Source organism: Centroberyx gerrardi, chromosome 1 (assembly GCF_048128805.1).
Source record: "Centroberyx gerrardi isolate f3 chromosome 1, fCenGer3.hap1.cur.20231027, whole genome shotgun sequence".
Taxonomy (NCBI): Eukaryota; Metazoa; Chordata; class Actinopteri; order Beryciformes; family Berycidae; genus Centroberyx; species Centroberyx gerrardi.
In genome coordinates this window covers 2,707,823-2,724,372 of record NC_135997.1, presented here as the reverse complement: position 1 = coordinate 2,724,372, position 16,550 = coordinate 2,707,823, and the positions used below count along the sequence as shown (strand labels likewise).

General features: G+C 40.6%; 1 protein-coding gene across 1 annotated transcript in view; it reads right to left on the bottom strand.

Annotated features, from left to right (window-relative positions):
* wdhd1 (WD repeat and HMG-box DNA binding protein 1) overlaps positions 1-15,994 on the bottom strand; it is a 33,318-nt gene extending 17,324 nt beyond the window's left edge. The window contains exons 1-14 of the mRNA XM_078285494.1: positions 15,970-15,994; positions 15,538-15,630; positions 13,904-14,015; positions 13,535-13,686; positions 11,135-11,246; positions 10,256-10,306; positions 10,034-10,129; positions 8,863-8,955; positions 6,470-6,576; positions 5,630-5,774; positions 4,787-4,991; positions 4,386-4,570; positions 3,040-3,224; positions 795-1,036 (exon numbers count right to left, since the gene is read on the bottom strand). Of these exons, the coding sequence (XP_078141620.1) occupies positions 795-1,036; positions 3,040-3,224; positions 4,386-4,570; positions 4,787-4,991; positions 5,630-5,774; positions 6,470-6,576; positions 8,863-8,955; positions 10,034-10,129; positions 10,256-10,306; positions 11,135-11,246; positions 13,535-13,686; positions 13,904-14,015; positions 15,538-15,614 (1,762 nt within the window). The 5' untranslated portion in view covers positions 15,615-15,630; positions 15,970-15,994. The remainder of the gene's footprint in view (positions 1-794; positions 1,037-3,039; positions 3,225-4,385; positions 4,571-4,786; positions 4,992-5,629; positions 5,775-6,469; positions 6,577-8,862; positions 8,956-10,033; positions 10,130-10,255; positions 10,307-11,134; positions 11,247-13,534; positions 13,687-13,903; positions 14,016-15,537; positions 15,631-15,969) is intronic.
* Between the last annotated feature and the right edge of the window lie 556 nt (positions 15,995-16,550).

The window sequence follows — 16,550 nt, the reverse complement described above, 5'->3', positions numbered from 1 at the left end:
ACGATTCATTTTTCTATGTGCATATTGCCGCATTGCAATATATTGGATTTCGATATATCATTCCATCCCTAGTGTATAAACACAAATATAACGTCCTGTCAAAACTTGTACATGAGAAAAAATGCAGATTGAACTTCTAGCTGTGAGTGCGTGATGCTCGAATAAATATACAGTATATAAAAGCAGCTCATATCCATTTGGATAAAACAGAACCTGAAGTTCATTACTCAATATTTCTAAAATATAGAGGGTCCAGCCTGTAAAATGTCATATGACATATGTTTCTTGCTAACCTTTAAAAAGTACCATCAGCTGTTTAAATTTTGTGCTGTCGTTTAGTGGGTGTAGTGTAAGAGTATGTCCCGCTTTTTCCAAATGGTGGATCTCTCATTGTAAAACAGAACTTTTCACACAGATAAATAAGTGTGTACAGAGATACACTGAAGTATATAGGTAGAACTAATTTGAGCTTTTATTCTATTTCTGTGCGATTCTCTGTTGATCCCCTGCGGAAGAGGATTAGGACCACATGTGAAAAATTTGAGAATTCTGACTTTATTCTCATAATTGTAAAATTAATCTCAGAACTCAAATTTTTCACACATGGCCCTAATCCTCTTCCATAATCCCCCAAGGATGTTAAGGATGCTAGGGATTCAGTTTTGCTCAAAAACACGTCAGCATCGATTGAATCTGGACCTACTGGTTGAAGGACTCTACCCAATTAGACAGGTTGAATCCATAAAAAACTATATGCCAGGGCTGTGTGTGTGTGTGTGTGTGTGTGTGTGTACCCCGGTGGTAGACGATGAGCAGCTGCTCTCCGTGCGTGGCCATGCAGACGACGGGCCCCGGCAGGCTGAACAGCTCCCTTTGGACTCCTCCTATAGAGAAGAGGCGGAGCATCATGGCGCTGGTGGCGGCGGCGGCCCAGCTCTGGCCCACACACAGCGCCTTCACATCCTCGCCCCTCGGCAGGTCCACCATCCACTCCTTGTTGGTGTCCCAGGATGAGAAATGGAGGCACTGCAGCTTACTGGGAAGGGGAAGAGAGAGGAGCGGGGTGAGGGATTTTAGTGGCCGCAAGTCAGATCTGGAAAAAGCACTGCATCACTGCTTCGTCTTCATAACTTTCAAAAAACTTCTTAAAACTCATCTATTTTCACTGGCCTTTTCTTACATTTTTAATTATTATACTTTTACTTGTGTATTATGTCATTATACTTTTATTTGTGGCTCCTCTGCACATTGTTTTAGTGTTTTATACATCTGTTTTATACTGTTGTGACACACTTTGTACCCCTGTTGTTTTCTGTTTACTGTGCTTTTAATTTTGTGAAGCCCTTTGTACCTCACTGTTTTGAAAGCTGCTATATAAATTGTTGTTGAGTTGAGAAAAGTTACACTTTTTAGAGGAACACACGACTTGGACTGCTTTTTTGTGAGGCAACCAATCACAACAAAGAAGAGGCGGGGTTTCACAGTATGTAGGCGGCTGAGAAGTTGTTACTCTGATCATAGAGTCAGTATGGAGCACACTGTTGTGGGAGTTTCGGGTACTGTAAGCCTTTGAGTTATACCTATGCAAGGCAAACTTTATTTATATTGCACATTCCACACACACAAGGCAAATACAATGTGCTTCACATAAAACACAAAAAAGAAAAGAAAGAAAGAGCTAAGTAAGGATGAAAATAAAAAATAGAAATATTAACGAACCTCTATACCTGTGATTTACCACATTAGTGGAAACAAAGTGTACATTGTGCATAATCAGTAGAGCTGCAATGATTAATCGATTAATTGTCAACTATTAATGGCCAACTATTTTGATAATCGATTCATCGGTTTGAGTAATTTTTTTAAGAAAAATAAGTCAAAATTCTCTGATTCCAGCTTCTTAAATGTGAATATTTTCTGGTTTCTTTACTCCTCTATGACAGTAAACTGAACATCTTTGGGTTGTGGACAAAACAAGACATTTGAGGACATCATCTTGGGCTTTGGGAAACACTGATCGACATTTTTCACCATTTTATGACATTTTATAGACCAAACAACTAATCGATTAATCGAGAAAATAATCGACAGATTAATCGACAATGAAAATAATCGTTAGTTGCAGCCATAATAATCAGCACAAAATAAAGTTGAGACAGAGCTTTTTCTACAAAAAAGTGGAATGGTGTGAACAAGACCTAATGGGCAATTAGTGGAGAATCGAGAGCGATTACCGTTCTATCTATTCCCTACTAGGGCTGCACGATATTGGATAAAACTGACATTGCAATATTTTTTTTTCTGCGATATATATTGCGATATGAAAAAATACAGGAATTTTCACCAAATGACTTGAATAGCTCTATCAAGCCTTGCCCCTTTAAGAAGGTGGCCTTGTGGGTAACCTGCGCGGGTGACGTAGTAGGAAGTGAGTGTGTTTTTAGCCGCAGCCAGAGTGAGTTGCAGGATGCTAAGTGAGTAAAGTTACCATAGTTAGCGGGAAAAGAGCTTAGAACGTCACCGAGAGGCCGTGCATTATGTTCGCTGCTGTACCGAAATAAAGTGTCAGTTCTCCACTGCAGAGTTGGTCCGGACTCTTAGTAAAAAGCTTGTTACCAGCTACGAGCCAGGCTAAGCTAAAGTAGGCTAGCACAACACCAGAGGCTTCCCAACTACGGTTCGGAGCCGCGAAAGCTGGAAAGGTAACATACCCTACTCTTATAACAAACCCTTAAATCGGAGTAAATTATGTTATATCAGACAGACTTCTCTTGTAGATTAGTCATGGAAAATGAGAACCATGCAAGTTTTCCTTTTGTATCAAACAGCAAAAAAGTTGTAGCATGACGTGTTTGAGTTAATTTGCCTTACTGGACATCGCACGTCCTGCAATGTGACTATTGCGCATGCGCACATCACGATGACGATGCTGAAACGATATATCGTGCAGCCCTATTCCCTACATGACATTTAACGCAGCTTTTCTCCCTTTGTTTACATGCAGATGAAGATCCAGGGACAGGACAGCAGGAGGCGTACCTGGCGAGCTCGTCGGTGCCGGGGCAGGCCAGCAGCACGGCCTCCTGGGACAAGTCAGCCATGGTGTGTCCCAGGGAGTTGGTGAGGTGCATGGCGTGGTGCACGGCCGTGTCGTGAAACTCCACGTCGATGGCGTTGTCCTGCTCGTCGTTGTACCCTCGCACTATTCCCACCGAGTTCCACATCTGAGACACGAGAGGAGGAATCCGGTTTGGTTGGTGTGACACATGATTGTAAAGAATTTTTTCCAATTTAGAGTTAGATGAAACTTTAACTATCTCCGTGTGACGTGTGTGTGTCTGGATGTGTGTGTGTGTGTGTATGTAGTTTATGTATGTATTTGCACATGTACATCTTTATATATACATTTTATTTTGCCAATATTATTATTATTAGAATTGTATAATTTATTTATTTTAATTTCTATTACTATTTTTAATGTTATTTTTATTTGTTTATTTATTTTTTCTAAGCTGTACTTAGTATAAAATGTCAACCTCTTTTCCACATCATATTTCTGCTGTTATGTTTACCTTTTTAACTGATTGTATGTCTGCAGTTTTTTGTCGAAAATTAATAAAAATTTGGTCCAAAAAAAAAAAAAAAAACTATCTCTGTGTGAAATCATCACAAGAGCACAAGAATAGGATATAGAAAAGAATAAGACAAATGAGTCCTAAAGAAAATAAACCAATAATTACAACAACCACCAAACATATTGAAAATAATACATTAATTAACCATATAGTTGTATATACAATCTTTTACCAATATTTTCTGGGAGGAATTTCAAGGAAATTTTCTTTTCAGTGATATTTAAAGATCACTAAACACTAGGGATGGGACGATATATCGAAAATTCAATATATCGCAATACAAAAATGTGACAATACGTATCATGGGTCAGAAAAATGAATGGTGATATTAGCTCCATGTTATTCTGCTGTAGTAATCACAAATGAAACGCTTGATCATCACAATTTCACAAGCTCTCCATCCAAATTATATTATTGTCACTTTGTAATGACATTTTTAAATTGTTGTTTACATTCTAGCAGCCAATGGCATCGCTAGAAAGATTTGTGACTCGGAAATAAACATAATTCTGCACAGTCAGACTTTGTTGTCATTGAACTTTTATTTATTACATCGTATCGTGGTTGTATTGAATCGTGAACCCCGTATCGCATATTGAGTCGTATCGTGAGATAAAAAGATCGTCCCCGTTAAACACAGAAATAGCACGACTCCCAAATCTCCACTGGATTTGCCTACATGTTTATTTTCAAAACATTCCAGCCGCATCTTCACATTCATTTTAAGATCTCTCTGTCAGTCTGTCTTACCATGAAGCGGTGTGTGAGGTGAGCGGGGGTGGAGCCGGGCTGGAAGGCCTTCTGGGGCGGCGTGGGCACCGGCCCCTCGTAGACGGGACGCAGCGGTACCGCCGGGGCAGCTGGGGGCGCTACGGTGCTGCCGGCGTCATCGTCCTCCCCGTATTTATCCAGCCCGAACTTCAGCGAGCCCGTGTCTGCAGGAAAACACACAGGAAAATATGAGTATTTACCGATGTTCACCGTTTCCAGATGGTAAAATCGAAATATTTCTAATCGTGCGTTTACATTAGGGCTGCAACTCATGATCGGTCATATGAAGAATTTCACCGTTTCCCATCTCTCTCCCTAACAGTCACATGATCAGTTTGGGACAGATCCTTCTCTAGACAGAGATAAATCCTTTAACTTACCCAGTGAGTTGTCATCGTCCAGGAACGCCCCCCTGTTCCTCACCCGCCCTGTGGCAGGCATGAGGTCGTCGTCATCGTCGTCGTCGTCCCCGGCGACGGGGTTCTTGGCTGGAGAGTTGGTGTCGCTCACTCCTTCATCCATCAGTCTGTCGTCATCGTCGTCAAACAGGTCGTCGTACTCTTTTGCCGCTTTGCTTGCTGGCGCCTGATGAAAGTCGACAACTCAACACAGTTAATGAAACCAAATTGATCAAATTATTCAGTTAATTTGCATGCAAGTGGAAAACTCGCAACAATTTCATTTGCATGTAATCCATTCTATCATGACAATGTCAATGAGATGATGCCATGCATATACAACCACATTAAAGGAGCGATTTCAAGGAGCAATAAGTATGATTTTTGACAATGACCATGATAGATCTGCGGGGGTTTGACTTAAACGACCCAATAAATTGGTGAATACAGTCAGTGGCAAATATTTTGTTGTTGTTCTGCGATGTTGACTTCCAATTTCTTGAATTTCTTTCTCTTGCTCTTGTATTTTGTTCTCTAAAGTAAGGCTTTATACCAAATGAGCCTTAGCTGTTTTGAAAAGTAATTCTGAGACAAAAGTAACTCTACACAGCAATGTCTGTCTTGAGGAATAAAACAAACTTAACTTCACTAAAGCTGTATGTAGTCTCTTAACTCTGAAAATTTATACACCAGGAATCGATAAAGAATCGGATCGATAAGCAGAATTGAAAATGGCACCGGAATCGGTAACATCCAAACGATACCCAGCTCTAGTCAACGCTCAAACCACATTCCCAGTGAAACCCGGTTTTATTTGGGTGTTACCTTGGCGGTCTTGGTGCTGGAGTTGGAGGAGGTGGAGAGTCCGTCCAGCAGGCCCAGGCAGCCCTCTGTGTCTGTGTAGGCGATCTGGCTGCCGGACGGGTGCCAGGCCAAACCACACACTGTGTAGCCTTTCTCATGCTTCTGCCTGCAGCGGAGAGCAGCCGACTTCAGGGTTAATGATCCTGAACATCTCAGTGTCACTCTCCTCCTGGTTCTACTGGCTCATTTTATTCTTTAACCGTTATTTAACAAGTGTTGTCCCACATGAATGATGCAGGCACCTTCTTGGGCCAATCAGCAACAAGATGCATCATCGCTCCAAGACTCATCAAAATAGGACCGGTGGCGTAGCGGTTATGGCCTTTCACAGTTTGAAATTTGCCAACCAAGTCAAGTTTAACTTTATTATCAATTTAGGAAATTAAAAAGAAAAAAAAAATGGATTCTCTCTTCAATGTCTAATATGAACTGTGCAGCAGACATATTTAACCATTACACAACCTTGAATTTAAGACGTTCTGTGCTGTCCTAAGTTACGATTTTCTTTAAGTTAGGACGCTTCTGTAATAACTAAATGCCTATTTGGAGTAAAGATAGGATCAAAATCCTAAACGCAGTTAGGAAACCTTATTCTGTAATGGCAAAACTCTTTCTTTAATGTTTCTGTAATGTAATGGGACCAACTGGTGTCTGAGATATCACATTTGAGTTAAACATTTTCAGCCAATCACTGGAATCTGTAAGGATAGCTGGATTTGTGCAGCTATCTGTTCATTGCACATCAACACACACACACACACACACACACTTCACACTAGTGTACTCATTTCTACAGCGCACCTTTCCACACACAGCTTGTTCTCCACCTGCCACACGGTCAGAAAACCCCCGACGCTGCCGGCGGCCAGGAACTGTCCGCATGGAGACCAGGCCAACACGTTTATGGGCTGAACACAGAGGGGAGGAGGGGAAAAAGAAAGGTTAATGAAAGAGGGGAAACAACTGCTTTTACATAGAGGTTTCAAACAGATTAAAGCTTCAGTCCTGCTGCTGGTTTAAACTACAGAAGAGTGGAAAGCTCCACAGGCTGCAGAGCAACAAATTCATCTTCTGCTTTAACATCAGATGAAGGAAAAGAAGGAAAGAGTTGGGGAAAGTTACCTTTGAGACCAATTACTTTACTATGTTACTGTTCCTAAAAATTAACCAGGGACTTTACTTAGTAACTCTTTATTAAAAGTAACTTGTTAAGAGTATTTAAGTTTTTTCTCCTCAAGTGTGGTTGTATCTATTGTGCTTGTTATGCAAATGCTTTTGAAAATTTTAAGTGCTGTTCTTTGCAGTCGACCTGTGTTTGTCCCCAATGAATAACTTGCAGGATACTCTGATGTTTTTACCCTTTTCTTTGAGCAGTTCAAAATAATGTGAGTATTTCCAATTACTCAAGTTCATATGTGGGTCCATTTTCTGGCCAGCTAACCTATATCAGAATTGGGAACCCACCAAAAACATCACTATGTCATGTAGGGCGAGACTTTCATTTTTCACTTTATGGAAGAAAATAAAATGTACAAATAACTGATTGCTTCACTTTTAAAGAAGGACTGTGTTAAGTTACTCATTACTACAAAAAAGTAATCTGATTACTATAACGCGTTCCCCCGACACTGATAATGAGAGCAAATGATTCAGATGGAAAGCATCACTTCACACTGTAAAAGGCATCGACCTTTTACTGAGAGGATCACTTTACGATCAGACGACCCACACAGGAGTTTCTAACGAGCGCTGGCACAAAGATTTCCATTAATTCTCTTTATGAAGCCGCTGTGTTGTGCTTAATAGTGATGTGTGGGTGAGCGGGTTCACGATGAATCAACTCATAATGTCTTAATAGTTAACACCTCATCGTTTCCAGGCAAGACCGGCCCAGGTCTATTAAAAATAACTGAACGCTGCTTGTAACAAGACAGTTAGGATAACAACCTGCTGTCAGTCTCCTTCTAAAGATCAAACTAATGCTAATAATTGAATTTTCTCTGCTCAGATCCGTACAGTATCTGTGCAATTTGCACTTTTCCTAGAATCTTTCACATTGTAACCTAGCATGGCATTTTATAATTATATTTAAGCTCTTTTCATGGTTTTCATGTCTTCTTATGTTTCAATGTCTTTATGTTTTCTATAATTGTCGTGTTTGTAAATCCATGTTGATTGTGGTGAAGCCAAAGACAATTTTCCAGATTGTGGACAGTAAAGTTTCTACCTAGGAATATTTTTTATCAGCTAAATTAAATAGAAATACGTCTTGCTATCCGTTTTCAGTGCTATTTCCTGTACAGAATCCAGTTCTGTGTGAGAAGATTTAAAGTTTAAATGTAAAAGTTGCTCATTCACTTATACAATGAATGTTTTTTTGTCTTAGTGTTTTTTTCTTTTTAGTAGCCTGTGACCCGTTATGTGTCGCCGAATAGGAATAACATTAAGATTCTACAAACTTCAGGCTGGCTAACCATCCAGACAGAGGTTTACACACTAGTTTTATGTAAAACCAGTGTAAGAGGAGCCTGTTTGATACAGAGCCATCGTTTTATTTTGATTTGATTGGCTAACGGTCAGAGAGAGTGTACGGTGGCCAGCAGGGACAAAGTCTGAGAACAGGCAAAGATCAAAGACTGAATCAGCTGAGGTATTGAAATGTTATCGTCTCAAACAGTCACTGGCCAGAGTGGTGTTACCTTCTGGCCCTGCTGCTAAACCTCCCCATACATTACCTGCCATGTTCGTATCGACTGTCATTTGTGGTGAAATTAATGAAAACGATCAATCGTTACGATGGCAAAGACTGGGAAAATAAGGCCCAGGTTCGAAATAACCGGAATTATCCTTTTAAAAACATTTTTTGTTTATTTATACATTGCAGTGCAATATTCAAAACGGTGCAAATGCTTACAGTATACTTATCTTTTTCTTCTGTTCCTATAGTTTTTATATTACTTTTTATATTATTTATTGGTTCTATATTGTCTTTCTTCTGTATTTTAAAATGTACACAAGCAACCACTAAGCTAAATTCCCTGTATGTGCAAATAAAATGATTCTGATAAACTTGAAAGGAAACAGTCCAGGGAAGCTTGTGTTCATGAAGACGAAGACGCACTGACATCATCCCCTTGTTGAAGGTGTGTGTGTGTGTTTGTGTGTTGAATGTGTGTGTGTGGACTGGACCTCACCTGTGTGAGCATATCATCAGACAGAGTGCTCACATGATCCCAGGAGCCTCTCTCATACAGATTCACCTTCGTCTCCACAGGAACTGCTAAAAGCTGTGTATACACACACACACACACACACACACACACACACACACACACACACACACACACACACACACACACACACACACACACACACACACACACACACACACACACACACACACACACACACACCAGATGTTGATTTTAGAACCAGTCTTCTGTTAATTAATATGAATTAGATCAATTATCTGTTTGCAAGACCCTGACTGGAGCAGTAAGCGGTGAAAGGCCGTGGTTTACAGTGATTTCTGAACAGCTGAGAGGATTTGTGTGAGTGAATAAAACCTTCTTAATTGTCCTAAATTCACTGTCAGTCACGGCCAAGTGTGCAAAAGGACTCTAAATTGGACATTGGTCAAAATTAGACATCACAGAAGACTCATGTTGTACTCCGGATCCTGTCAAGTCAAGAAATCCTGATGAAATCCTTCATTTAAAACAAAACTCCATCTCAGGTTTTTCTCAGGATGTGAAGTGTGAACGAGAGAGCTACGGCATATTGAAGAATTGGTGTGCTATATTTAAAAAAATAAATAAAAAATAATAATAAAAAAAAAAATCAACAACTTTCAAGGCCTCATTTTATCTTACTCAAATCCACAAACTGGAGAATTCTTAAGGCCAGTGGGAATCCAGTTTACATTTACTGTTATCATGCGGTCAGAGAAGCACATTTATCAGGTATTTTAAAACGGCTTCAAACCTGACTCAGCCAATCAGAACTATCTGATTGGCTGAGTCACATCACATTAGATTGGCTGAACTATACGGCACCCTAGGCTCAAAACATTCCTTTTCTCTGTGGCCTTTTGCTAGATCATCTGTATGTAGACAAAACAGGTGTTATTTATATTGTTTATTTATTTTATTGATGTTTCTTTCTGATGTCTGACTTCTTTCTTTCAATGTCATTTTACCTGACAAATTCGGTATTTTTTTGTGTTTTATGTGAAGCACATTGAATTTGCCTTATGTATGAAACGTGCTATATAAATAAAGTTTTCCTTGCCATGCCTATCTGTTTCATAAAAGTCTATGATTGGCTCCCAAAGCCTTTCCCCTCCTCCTGAACACAGTGACTGACCTGAGCAGCTCTGGGTTGCCAGGCCAACCGGCAGAGCGACTTGGCGTTGCTGATGTCATTGGTCTTCTGCAGCACGGGCCAGCTGGCCGCCTGCGTCTGAACGGACACAAAGCAGAGCAGCGTCTGACAGACCGGCCAGAGGGATGGAGCCCGCATAAAAGAAATATATGGCCGTGTGATTAAATCTGTCAGCGTCAGATGTCAGGACAGTGACGTACGTACCTGCTCCTCGATCTTCCACACCACCACAGAGCCGTCGCAGCTGGCCGACGCCTGGAGGGGAGCAGACAGAGGGTCATGTGACCTGACGGGACAAACTGTTTCCTATCTGAGGAGACTCTCAGCTGAAGGAGAGCGGGGCGATACTGCACTGCCCGTCAGAAGTCTGGGGACACCTTGCTTTTGAAAATGTTTAATAAATCTGCATGTTTTCTTAACCCTGTTAAAGACTAACTAGGTTTACTTTGAGAAAAAACTAAAAAGAATCATACATGTAAATATTTGTGAGGATAACACAAAAACAATTAAACTATATTGGGAAATAAAGGTTTTATGTGATTTGAGTTGCACTCTATGTATGAATTAGGGCTGCACGATATGGTAAAAAAAAAAAATCATATTGCGATTATTTTGACAGATATTACAACTGCAATATGATTCACGATTAATGTGAATGATCATTTTTGCATCACAATCTTCATTTTCACTGAAAAAACTATTAAAATCATGATGATGTGACATTTGTTGGGGTCTGTACCAAAGAAACATGTTTTTTTTACATCTGGAGAACAAGATTTGTAGGCCAGGGCATCTCTGCAGTGCTACAGTACTTCATTTATAATGGTGTTTTGTCACACATTTTACCTTTATAAAAAAATTGCAGCTTCTGCGATTTGGATATTGCAGTTGGCCATATTGCCATTTAGATAATATTTCGATTAATTGTTCAGCCCTAGTATGAATGGTGCTATAAAAACAAGCTTATTCATATTATTTGGTAGGTGTTCATGTCAGACCTTGCTCTTACTCATACTCAGCATACAAACAGGAAAAAACCTCATTGGCACATTGCTGCTGCTGGAGAAAAGCAGGTTCACCCACCAGGAAGTCATCTTTGGGGTCAAAGGTGACGCTGAGGACGGGCGCGTCGTGGCCCCGCAGTGTTTTCTGCTGGCTGCTGTCCGAAACCTCCACCACCTTCACCATGAAGTCACTGAGGAAGAGAGAGAACAAAAACATTCGGACTGGAGTGTGCAGGCAGTGTGTGTGTGTGTGTGTGTGTGTGTGTGTGTGTGTGTGTGTGTGCACGTGTCTGGCTGGGAGCAAACAGCAGCTCCAATAAGGAAAAGGGCATGTTGTCAGCTGTGAAGCAACAAGCGTGCAAATTGTCAAATCAATGCACAAGAGAATCATAATAATTCTGATTTCCTCCAACATCCTTCAGGATGCAGATGCCAAATCCGCCCTAACAGCCTCAGATGCCTGAATTTTCACAATCGATATCACAACAGACATTACCTGTGTGAAAACAGGAACATCAATACGGCGCCATGCTCTGTGCTTTGATTGCTGTGATAAACCTGTTTAGAGCAAATCAATTCTGGCAGCAAACAGACGTTTATCTCCAATCAAGACTAATCATAAACCGATCCAAAGTGCCGCTCTGTCTGTGTGTCGGAAGAATCATTCAGTTACGCCGCTGTGTGCAGCTCGTTTTGTATCGGAGGAGCAGAAATAAAGCCACTGAGATCATGGTCAAGACATTAAACACAAGAGACATACGTTCCGCACGGCAGCTTCCCAGACCCCACAGGAAAAGCCGGAGCAGAATAAATGTGCATGACTTGGAAAACTCAAAGTGACATTTCTCATTCTTCAGCTCTGGTTCTCTGGCAGAATCACGTCACCAGTGGGAAATATCTTGGGATGAACTGGGTGGATTCATCCAGTCAACTGAACATTGTCATAAAAAAAAAAAAGGAACTTTATCATTTCAGGAATAATTTCAAAAAGGACGCTCTAATTATTTCCATGATCTTGGTCCATAAACAGTGCAGTGGTTAAGACTAGGGATGGGACGATTAGTCGATTGACAGAAAATTAATTGATTATAATTTTGATAATCGATTAATCGTTGTAGTCATTTATCAAGAAAAAAAAATACATTTGCTGGTTACAGCTTCACAAATCAGTGTTCCCCATACATAGGTTCATTTGTGACGCACTGCCACAATATCAGCATGCGCCGCCACAAAACCAAAGGTTGGTCAGTATAGAGATTGATGTAAAGCGATCTGTAACGCTGCATCATGTTATTTTCTGTCACACCAGAGACTAATGTTGCTAACCTTGCTTGTAAACTCACCACACACACGCCTTCCTTCCCACTAGCAGACCTGCAGCTCTGCACTCAATCTGACAGATCGTCCAGTTGTGAAAACTAAAGTGAAGCTTAAAATCCTTCAATTTGCTCCAAACTCGCACGTGTTGGTAACGGTGTTTGTAAACTGTAACTTTCCGATAGAAAATTAACATGAGTGCAATGCAAAGACTATTGCCCCTGTTCCGTGATGTATTAAAAATAAGTGGTGACATACTGTATGTCCGTACATAAAACTCCACAATATACTGAAAATGACTTGTCGCTCAACCCCCTGCATTAATTAATTTTATAATGATATGAAATGGAGAAAAGCAGGGGGGGGCCCTGCTTTTCTCCATTTCATATCATTATAAAATTAATTCTTTGGCCTTTTTGGCTGCTAGTCAGACTAATTAAGACATTTTAAGTATCAGTTGGGGCTCTGGGAACTTGTGATGGGCATTTACCATTATTTTTAACAGTTTATAGACTAAAAAATAATCTATAGATTAATCAATAATGACAATAATCGTTAGTTGCAGCCCTAGCTGTCAGTGAGGTTTCAGCAGGATAATCTGAGTTACATTAAGTGTGCGACACTCTGTCCTGTCTAACCGTCTAACATGAGCTGATTTTCAACCGAGACAAAAAAGAAAATCAGTGAAATCTGTCATTACATGTGTGACGCAACGCATTTTCAAAACCAAAAGGATTCAAAAGGATTTTAAACGTCCTCTAGAGCAGTGGTTCTCAACATGGGGTCCGGGGACCACCAGGGGTCCTTGAGGAAGTTCCAGGGGGTCCCCAGCAAAGTGATGAATTATTAAACTTCACCGTTGCCTCATTTACAAGAAGTTAACACAGTTAGAGAATGTAGAAGAATGACTGTTTTAATCATAGTTTCTCTGTTATCTCTCTATCTACAATACAGATAGTCATGGAATTCTGGACAAAATCATATCTAGTAATACAAATATTCTCATATTTGGGTCAGAGAGGCAAAATCTCATCAAATGGGGGTCCGTGGACTAAATTAGGGGTCCTTGATATGAAAAAAGTTGAGAATCACTGCTCTAGAGTGTCCCCAGCCTCAGCATCTCAACAGACACCAGCAGCACCAGCTGAACATGTTGCTTTACCTGGAGCCGGCAGCGACTCTGGAGCCGCTGCTGTTGAAGGTGACGTGGGTGGCGTTGGTGGTGAAGCGGGTCAGGATGCCGTCCGGGTCACCGTCAGGAAATGTGTGGATCTGCACCGTGTTGTTGGAGCCGGCGGTCACCAGCTTCCCATTCTGTGGAGGGAAGTCCAGGGAATACAGTGTGTTGATCCTGTTAGGGCTTACTGTTAAACTGTTAAAGGTATTGGTACTTATTCAACAGATACAACGTCAATACTACAATGGAAGATCTAGCAAATCCCTCAGTTAAATCAAATTATGCACCATGACGCAGTAAACTACCCATCCCAAACCAACCAGCCTACCTACCAGAAGCCTGCAGGCGACCTACCTTCAGAGCCAGAGAGTAGGCCTTTTCCCCAACGTTGATGGACTTGGGGTCGTCATCATCCAGACTCTCCCATATCCGAACATCTCCGTCACTTCCACAGGTTACGATGAACCTGAGGGAAATGTGAAATGGTTAGGAGATGGGACGGGAAAGAGACAAGATCCCTAATCAGAGTCTCCAGAGTCTCCAGTCCACCTGAGCTGCATGTCTGTGGACTGTCGGAGGAAACCCAGGAGAACACGGGAGAACACACAAACAATCGACAGAGTTAACTACTGATCTACTGGATAAATTAGGCATAGGATTTGAAGAATGATTATAATAGGACATTTATTTTATGCACAGCATTTGAAAGTATAATAATATTGCCCCCCGTGTTTCCAAACACTGAAAAAATAAACTTTTAAACTTCTAACTGCATTTTTAACTCAGCGGCAGGTTGGCCAAAAGCAGGAAGAAAGACGGGCTAAAAAGAAAAAGCTTGTGAGCTGATGACTACAAGGTATTATTTCCACATAAAGTGAAGTCGCAAGAATAGCAGTGTGCTCGAGTAAATTTTTGTATGATTTAATGATGTAGGCTACATGCTCTGAGAACCTGGAAGACATATACGTAGGCGGGACGTCCTGGTGGCTCAGTGGTCAAACCATGTGGACGAGACATCCTGGGTTCCTCGCATTTCATCCTCCTCTCTCTCTCAATCTTTCTTGTCTCTTTCCACTTTGAACTGTCCAATAAAAGGCAAAAATGCCCCAAAAAGAATCTAAATAATAATTTAAAAAAAGACATATATGGAGGTGTGCGGACTGTTTCGGACACAATAAAACTGGAGTTCCCACCAACGCTGACAGAGTGCCTTTGACCAAGGCACTGAACCCAAACTGGTTAAGGCTGCCGCACTACAGCCGCTGTATGTATGTATGGAGATATACAGTACATGGGGTTTACAGGGTTCTCATACTCACTTGGACATCAAATTCAAGGACTTTTCAATGACTTTCAAGGTCTCGCCTGGTGAAATTCAGGGACTCACTCTTATTAAGTCAAGAAATCATGTTAAAATTATTCATTTTTAAACTGAACACTGCTGCTGTATCAACACAAATGTCCATCACAGGGTTTTACCTGGGATGTGAAGTGATGATGCTAGTAACTCAGATTACTGTAACTGAGTCGCTTTTTTGTGTATTTGTACTTTTGAGTATTTTTTAAGTCAGTAATTTTACTTGTACGTTTTTACTGAGGTATTGTACTTCATTACATTTTAAATCCCATCCATTACAAAACAGATTTTGTGTCTCTCCATTAGCAACAGAAACTGGACAATCATAAATTGACAAACTGTGGATCCATTCACAGTGAGAAGAGGAATCTGACTTTACTTTGATTACAGCCTTTATTTTGTACTGTCCACATTTTCCAATGAAAAGAATCCAGTTTGAACTCTGTCCTCTCTCCTTAGAGAATCACATGGGAAAAATCACAGCTAACAACGTTCTCTATTCTAAAAAGTAACTCAGGAAGTTTTACTCCTTACTTCTACTTCAGTAAAATATCAGCAAAGTAACAAATCTTCTGTTTCCACCACTGATCTTTTCTTCATGTTTGGATTAAGATTGTATTGTTTGACGTACTTGCCGCTGTCATCGAAGCAGACCTCGGTGTGTCCCTCGGAGTGTCCGTAGCGCATCGGCTTCCTCTCACAAGGCATTTTGACAAGCTGCAGCCTGCTGAACAGAAAGACAGACTGAGAACTGAAGCTAGCAGCAGCAGCACGACTCCATTACACGTCCGACACACAGACACACCACTGACCCTCTTGCCTTGCTCTCTCGGCTGTTTTCTGCCACGGCTAACTCAGTTAACACGACTCTACTTTATGTCTAGCTGAAGAGCTAACGCTAACAATAAAGCCAAAGCAACGTTAGCTAGCTTAACGATAAGATAAAAAGAAACGCTGTCAACGGCATTACGGCTAGCATAACGCATGTTTCACTCAAGCTTGTGTTTTTAAAGTAGTTAACGAATAGGTTATAACTTTACAAGAGCGTCGTAAAACAACTTACAACTTATCCGAGTGAGTTACAGAGTTTCTTCTCCCTGATGAGGCTCTGCTGAATCTCCCGCGCTGCGTTGAAAACAAGGAACAGCAGCGTCACGACTCCCGCCAGCTACGTCATGACGTCACTGTCATAACCCCTCCCACATTCGGCCCCTTCCAGTTGTGTTTACAGACTGATGAAAAGTAGAGCCTTTATGTCACTTACTCTAGGATTGTAATATTAGGCCTACTGCAAAAGTCTGGTATAATTATAAAAATAATTCCAATTATAAGATGACTTTGAATATAAATGTCTATTAATATGAAGCAAAAATTGGAAATTAGATCATACTTTTTTGTGTTGTATGTTCTGATAACTTATTCTTATTTTGTATTTATTGATTGCTTTTTTGCGTTTATATTTTTGTTCTAAATTGTTAGTTATGTGTGTTCCTTACGTGCTTTCTTACTGTATTAATTTATTGTATTCAAACATTCACCTTGTTTTTACTCTCTACTGACTCTCAGTGTAATGACATGCTCCATTATGCTGCTCTTCTTTACAAAAATTCAATAATGAATTGTTAAAAAAAAAAAAAGAAGAAG